The following is an 8147-nucleotide window of genomic DNA, read 5'->3' as shown; positions in this document are numbered from 1 at the left end:
TTAATAGTTATAATTTAATCAAGTTGTCAGTGTACTCCAAAAGAGTGTCTGTGATCAGTTTTCTTCTGTAATCTATCGACAAACAACTTAATTACATCAAAACTATTATATTAAAATAAATTGTCCTGTTGCTTAACTGATAGTATTGCTATCAGTGTTTTGACTTTTTTTGTTTGTCTGTTTACATTCATGAAATGAGGACTTACTAGTACAGTTTTTGGGTTTGCTGTACTTCTCATAGAATACTAATTCATTGTGTTCACTTCCAGGGAATCTCAGTAAGCTTGGGAAGTACACACTGCATCTGCAGACCATGCTGAATGACAACTCTGCCAGCGAATGGGCTGGAAAAAGACTCCCCAACTACACCCTCAATTTCTCTATTAAAGGTAAAACACACAAACACACTGGCCCTGTTTAAACCTGTGCTGAATTCAGAACCGCATACTACTCTTGTGTTCCTTCCATAGCAAGATGAGATAAAAAATAGTAAGAGTAGTATGCTACTATGTGGTGCCAAGATCCTTAGGTGATCTGAGCGATTACATGAGCTGTTTATACCTGGAAGTATTGTGTGACAGCTGTGTTTTGTGACCACTTGTGAGTTGACATCACTGTTGCTTCACTTCCTGTCCAGCTACTGTCCTATCAAAATAAAAAAGGCAAAACGCCAAAAAAAAAAAAAAAAGTGTGTCCTTCTCCCTGGTACACTTGAAATTGCAAGCACAAACTCAACAATATTCATTTGTGTATATTAGTGTTGTCAAAAATGTCGATATTTCTATTAGGGGTGTAACGATACACGTATTCGTATTGAACCGTTCGGTACGAGGCTTTCGGTTCGGTACGCATTACAAACCGAACGATTCGTTGGAGTAATCCTATTACATTTGGGGGAAAAAAGAGCTGAAAGTGTGTGAAATATACTGTACTCCAGGTTGTGACGGTGTGGTAGTTCGTTAGAGTTTTCCCTCATTTCCTCGCTTTTAAATAGCTTGTAAATGCTTGTGCGCATTTTACTTTCACTTTCGAACTAGCGCCATTTCGGTGTCAATTGATTGAATTGACAACAACAAAACAGTACGACAAACTCACTTACATTAAACATATAGTGTTTAATTTATTAACAAAACGAATACAATTACACCATGCTATAAGCCTAATATAAAATAACAAATAACTTACACAAAGTTTAAATATAAAACACTGAAAATCAGCAAACACTGTGGAACCAAATAAATAAGAAACAAATGTTAAAAAAGCTTCCAAAATTATCTTAGATAAATGGCAAAAGTCAAAAGGCCTTCCAAAGTCTAAAATATTTTTAAGATCATATGATACTAGCTTTAATAAATAAAAAAAAATCAAGGAAATTTGTCTGGTATTTCTTTGTTTTTGCTGTATTGAAAATATACCGAACCGTGACACCCCTGTGTCGTATCGAACTGAACCGGGAATTTTTTGAACCGTTACACCCCTAATTTTTATAAATATCGATACTGAAATTTTTGAATTGATGCATCGCGTTTCTGCAGTATCGATACATCGGTACAATCTGTGCTTTCTCTCTGACACTGTGTTCATTATCCGGTGTTTTCTGTGGCTTATTGTCACTTTAAACATTGAAGTGCAACAACTGGCGCGCTTTTTACTGTGCGTCCATACAGAGACCTGCGTCTCTCGGACAGCGCTCCAGTGCTTAGGGTTGAGTTCTATTTTGCGTGTTCTTGCGCTTGAACGTGTAAATATGTAAAATCATGTCAAAATATCCGTCTTTGCGAGTTTCCTTCTAAACACAGTCAGTTATGTCTTAAGGGAACGTAAACAGCTGAGGAAGAAATCACATGTGTAGTATTATTAGAGCCATTTGGTCTTAAGGCCCCGATATACTCAAAACGAAGTTCTATTTCGTTCTTCGTTTAGGGGCAAAAACGAAGCTCGAAATACGTGAGCAGCGGTATACTGTTATCGAACATCCCGACGCCACCCACTCTGATGAAAGCGACGTTTATACGAATATGGAAATATGTGCTGCGTGCTTTCCTCTCAGTAACAAAATAAACACAACAAATATGGAGAAAACGGCAAGCATTTTTTTCTATAAAAAGCATCTCTTCATAGCAATGTTTGCACGAACGCTGAAGTCACATCACGTGTATTTACATGGCACTTTATTCAATATATAGCTTAAAATCAAGCAGCAGTATTAAACATGAATAACAGTGTCAGTGTCTCATTTCATCAGAAGCAAAACTTAATTTGCTACTATAACTACTATAAATACTTTGCACTGTGACACTGTGAACGGTCATTTTATGGAAAAAAGCTGCTTTGAAATTTGCAACTATTCGTTTAAATAGCTAAATTTTAAAAAATCAACTGTTATAAGAACGAAGCAGTGTTTTTATAGTTAACTAAAACTACAGAAAACATTTTTGATACTAGTAATAAAATACACTGTAAACCGTCCATCTTGATAATTTTGTTAATAGTAATAAAATTTACTGAAATAAAACAGGCTATTTTAAGCTAGTTGCCAAGGCAGCATTTCTAATTTCCATTTAGTTATGAGCAACAATATATAAGTGCAAATGACAAGTCTCGGTTAGCCTAACGCAGTACACGTAGCAAGGTGTGTGTGTGTATATATATATATATATATATATATATACACAAACAAAGAAAAACAAGTAGAATAGAAAGCTAGAGTTTTTTTTTTTTTTTTTTTTTTAAAAAAAAAAAAAAAAAAAAAAAAACTGTATAGACATTTAATAAAAACAAATACCTAATAAAAATGATAAAAACACAGAACAAATTTACTAAAACTAACTACAATTAAAATAGAAATATAAAGACTAATTCAAAATCTGAATAATAACTACAGTAGTGTCTCAGACTTGTTTTAGACACTACTGTAAATCATCTCCTGTCAGATGCCTTGCTAAATTCTCACTTTTTGTCTCCTTTGTTTGCTCCAACAGAAGGTGAAGCGATATCTTTTGTTCTAGGTGTCATTTCCTCTCCTGTCCATTTCGGAGTTCCCTTCAGTATTCATCTAGATTTTAGGGATGAGTTTGATTATCCCACCCAGCCACCCTGTGACATTAAACCCCAGCTGGAATGTAGGTAGGTCAAAGTGGATACACTCAAGCTCTGTAGAAATCTACATACTGTAGAAATGTCCTAACTTTGTCTGACCATGGATTTAAGCCTTTCCACCCTTTCCTGTTGCTGTTCATTGCTTTATACTGTTATTAATCAGTGTTTGATGGGTGATGCATGATGGGTTAGTTTTTCTTAAGCATTGGGACACTATGTGCAAAACAGATGACAAGTCTGAAAACAAAGTCCAAAAACAAACCAACAAAAGTGTTACAAGCTCTTGGTGCATGAAGAAGATCTGTAAAGTTGCCAATCACAGCACACCTCGCTTTTCAGACCGATGAGCTTTGTAAAAATCGACGCGTTTCAGAAAGGCGGGGCATAGAGGAGAAACAATAATGTACAATATGTGGAAAATAATGTGTTTTTTGAACCTTAAACCGCATAAACACATTTCATTACACCAAATACACAAAATAATGTTCTTTTTAGCAACATCATATGACCCCTTTAAAATAAAATAAATAAGTGAGAAAACAGAATTCTTAAAACAAAATAACAATCAGAACACAAAACTGATGTCATTTTCCTTCTCAAGTAAATGCATCTTGATTTAAGAATCTTCAGACATTTGCACTAGAAAACAAGACCAAAATACTGCAGAAGAACATCTGGTGCAGTGTGATCTGAAAGTAATGCAACACTTTTACACTTGCTGATACGAGACATTTAAATTTAGAGACCATATTTTCGTATTGATACATTCAATTTATTTCCTTCAATTTTCATTACTTGTTCCTAAAAAGCTTTACATTTTCCTTCATAAAACCTGCAGAAACAATGTACCTGAATCAATATTGAATTGATTTGAGAGCTTATGAAGATCTTTTAAGTGACTGTCTTTATGTGTGAGTCACTGAATTATTCACTCAACCAGTTCTTTAATAAACAGGAATGGTGCTACTGCATTTTGTTTAGATGTGCAGTGATTAATTCTGTTGTGGTTTTGTTTGTAACCCTTTTACTGGCAGAGAATCATGTGACATTGAAATCATATTGCATAATGTACTCACGTGTGTTAATGTGAGTTTCTGTCTTGGAAATTACATTTTCGTGTGTTTTTCTGATGGTAAAATCTTTCTCATAAGTTCACTAGAGCTGAGTTATGAGGGGATCATATTTGGGACCACTTGTGTCATCAAAAATGTGAGGGCCAAGGGAAAGATCAATCATCAAAACAAGGTTAGCATTGTGTTAATTAATAATAATGTTATCACTTTGGAAATAGTTTCACAATAATCACAGTTGGTCATGATTCTCAAGCATTGAGTTAACCAGTAATAACTGGAGTGTTTTAATTAATCAAAGCATAAACAATAAGAAGATAAGCACAATAAGAATCAATAAGAAGGTATCTCTGTATGTTAATCAAGAGAGAAAGTGTTTTCTGAAATCTGTGGTCAGGAATGTATTTGATATGGTGTATGTGATTGTGTAACCAACATATACTGTATAATGAGAATGATATGAAGGGGCTTTTATGTTTGCATTGACACTGTTAGCACAAAACTTGGATGTGTGTGATATTTTTAACAGATGTACACAGTGAAGGTGCACATCCCCGGGCTGAAGCAGGACAGCCAGTCTCTTCAAATTGTTCTGCAACCTGGTATGACAGAGAACACAGAAACTGCAATAGAAAGAGGAAATGTAAAAGCAGCATGTAAAAACCAGATGACATTTATCTTCCAGGCCCTCCGCACACTCTTGTGGTGTTTCCAGATGGTGATGTGCTCTCTGTTGAGAATCGAACTCCAGCAAACTTCAGAGTTGAGATTCACGATGAGTACCAGAATATCACCACTCATCCTAAACTCAGCGTCCGCTGCCAGGTAGCTCTCATCGAAAAACACACAACACACAGCTTATTTATGCAGCTTTCGGATGATGTATAAATCTCAATTTCGAAAAATTTACACTTAGAACTGGTTTTGTGGTCCAGGGTCACATATGGTGAATGCACAAACATCTACTCAACACTCATATTGACCCGTGTAATTTGGGACATAGAGTTTTGTTTTTATAGAGAGATAATTATACAAAAATATATATGTTAACCTAGGGTTTCCTAAATGAGGGTTCATGAGTGGATGAAAAGTAATTAAATTGAATTTAAAATGAAAATAAATAAATGCGGTTGCACAATTGATTGAAATAAAACTGAAATCGTGATATATCTTAGTGCGATTATCAAATCAAATGCTATCAAATGTAGCGAATCAGCTCATGGGGAAATATGAATAATTAATCATAGCGCAAAAAAATCGCGCGAATATGAACGTGGTTTTGCGCAACTCGTCAGTGAACAACGGCTCTGTGTAGTTAATGCTGCTCAATGTGAAAGCCCGCAGGTGATGGAGATTTACCGCTGATTACAGAACCGTCTTTACTGACAAGATGCGCATTAAATATCGCATGCGATTTATCATGCAGCCCTAATCTGGAAAAAGGGGGGTCGTCTTATATTCGGGCCAATACGGTAGTCTCTAGGGCTGGGTATTAAATTATCTCGATATAATTTTCCTTGATAAAATTACTGCAAAAGTAAGATAAATGTATAATCATTTTTATGCACTGTGCTAATTAGTGATGCACCAAAATTATGGCAACTGAACAGTGATGTTTCATTGATGTTTCAACATAGATAAACTACAAGAGGTAAACATGTCAGCTGCATGGACGCTAGTGCTAGATCAACAATATCGATTTCTCATTTTTAATCAATATTGATATTGATTATTAAATCTCTGTTGATGTGTGAACATCACTAAACTTTATTTGTAGCACCTGCCATCCAATAATTGCAATAAGCTTTGTGCTTTGTTACTTTTAATATGAAATAAAGTCTTGACTTTCTGTAAATTTTAGCATGTAATACGAACAATAAATGTGGTTTTGACACTCTTTAATGTCATGTGACAGATCGCTGTATCCACATCAGTTCTGGATCGACACATGAACCCATCATCTTTTCCTCTTTACTACTAGTTATAGCACGAAATAAACATGAATGAACATGTCATCACTCAATCAGTGTTTCCACCACAGAAAGACGCCAAACAATACAAAAGACGTGCATTTACCTCAGGAAAGCCAGTGTCCATAAACTCAAAAGTCAGCTATAACAAATAACTAGAGAGGAGCATGTTGATAAATACATGCATATTACATATCTATTAAATTTGGCATTATTTATTATTATTGTTATGTTAGTAGTTGACCAGTTGCATGTTTCACCCATTGCATGTTTCATCTCTGCTTGGAAAAAAGCTTATTTAATTTAACTTTTAATCCTATGAAAGACCTTCCATTGAATGGCACAGGAGTACAGTTCACCTTCTGATTGGTAAATGTGTGTTTGTAGTTGCTGGGAGCCCCTGATCTGCCTGTGGATGTTGTGGACTGCAGTAACACCGGCTCTGGACTCCTGCTGACCAAACCACTTCTGCTGAAGACTGTAAACGCTGAGCAGATCCTTACTGCTAAGTTCAACATTCCTGTAAGATTTTAAAAGTTTTTTTTTAAATCTGAGATATTAATAAGTGATCTGTCTTTTCTACTTTAAATTTAAATTTCAGTGTTAGATTTATAGTGATAAACTATTTTGTTGGCCACAATAATGTTTGCCAGCTCTTCATTGTGTCAGTTTCAAAATTATCCAACGTTTGTCTACTATTAAATACTGTTTTTCACATTTTTTGAGAAGTGTGTGTGTGTGTTGATCAGGATAAGGGTTCAATTATTGTTCAGAACTGTTTTTTTTGTTTCCTTTGCTTTCAAAGTGTGTGTATAAAATCTAGATAATCCACATCATGGGTTTGTATAAAGCCACTCAGAGTAAAATTCAGCATATCTATTTTATAAATGAACGATTCTTCTGTTCGTATCTTTATTTTTTATTTTTTTTGGCCTCATGAATGAAATTCTAATGACGTTCCATGCTGTATAACTCAGAGTGAAGATGTTAGTGAATCTTTCATAATAGTAAAGTATATAAACGGTTAAATCTGTTAACTGGTTTAGCTGTTTGACTTGATTTCCTCATGATTAAGTGCATTTTTGCATTTTTGCTCGTAGAACCACAGGACAGTGGCGTGCGTGGAACGTAAGCTGCGCGTCTTGCCCAGTTCACGAATATCCCGTTTGGAGGTCTACAGACAGGAAGAGGGCTCTGAGGATGTCATGGTGCTGCAAAACGCCGAGCGCATTGATTGGACGGCAGGAGACACGCTAGGAAACCTGCGCTTCAGACTGTATGATGAGGGCAATAGACTGGTTTCCCTTCGGCCGAAACTCACCACCAAGATTAAGGTGAGAGTTTGACTGTCTGTGATTCGTTTTCTTTGCATAGTGTGTCATTCAGGTTTATTTTTAGTGACTGAATCTGTTTGCACTGACACACTGTCATACTCAGTTGCCCCAAAAAATGGTCACAACAAAATGAAAGATTTAATGATGCAGATTTTCGCGCAAGTCCTGAAAGACTTCTGATGATGTTTTGGGTCATTTATGCAGAAATATAGAACATTCTAAAGGGTTCACAAACTTTCAAGCTGCACTGTATTTCGTGCACAGTATGGAAATAATTTGTGTATTTGTGTGTTTCTTGTAGGTGAATTGGACAGCAGATATAAACGCAGAAGAGCTTTCTCAGGGAAAACTGCCAGCTTTAAGTGTCCCGTCTCAAGCACAGAGAGAGCATTTCTACCTTGTGTCTTTCCACGACCAGCACACGGTCAACTTTTCCTTCATCATTGTGTAAGTTACACAGATCATGAGTATGTCTGTCTTCCGTTATATGCCTAAACAAAAGCATATCCCTGTTTGTTTGTGTGTCTGTAAAGGCCTCGTCCAGATGAGCCTGAGCGCTTGCGGGTCAACCTCAGCGAGTCGACTGTGAAAATGGGAGAAATTCTGTCAGGAAACATACGTAAGTACCATCTTTAGGTACGTCATAATCAATGTTCCCTCTAAGCACGCGCACT

The 8147-nt window shown here is 36.0% G+C and overlaps 1 protein-coding gene across 2 annotated transcripts in view; it reads left to right on the top strand.

Annotated features, from left to right (window-relative positions):
* LOC107675396 (structural maintenance of chromosomes flexible hinge domain-containing protein 1-like) overlaps positions 1-8147 on the top strand; it is a 59131-nt gene that overhangs the window by 22772 nt on the left and 28212 nt on the right. For both annotated transcript variants that reach the window (XM_016469706.1, XM_016469707.1), the window contains 9 exons: positions 270-389; positions 2982-3126; positions 4251-4344; positions 4699-4771; positions 4855-4994; positions 6527-6661; positions 7240-7473; positions 7775-7920; positions 8007-8092. In XM_016469706.1, the coding sequence (XP_016325192.1) occupies positions 270-389; positions 2982-3126; positions 4251-4344; positions 4699-4771; positions 4855-4994; positions 6527-6661; positions 7240-7473; positions 7775-7920; positions 8007-8092 (1173 nt within the window). The remainder of the gene's footprint in view (positions 1-269; positions 390-2981; positions 3127-4250; positions 4345-4698; positions 4772-4854; positions 4995-6526; positions 6662-7239; positions 7474-7774; positions 7921-8006; positions 8093-8147) is intronic.

This window comes from Sinocyclocheilus anshuiensis, unplaced genomic scaffold (assembly GCF_001515605.1).
Source record: "Sinocyclocheilus anshuiensis isolate Anshui unplaced genomic scaffold, SAMN03320099.WGS_v1.1 scaffold1081, whole genome shotgun sequence".
NCBI classification, from domain to species: Eukaryota; Metazoa; Chordata; class Actinopteri; order Cypriniformes; family Cyprinidae; genus Sinocyclocheilus; species Sinocyclocheilus anshuiensis.
Note: the sequence above shows the minus strand (reverse complement) of the source record. Positions and strands in the feature narration are given on the sequence as shown.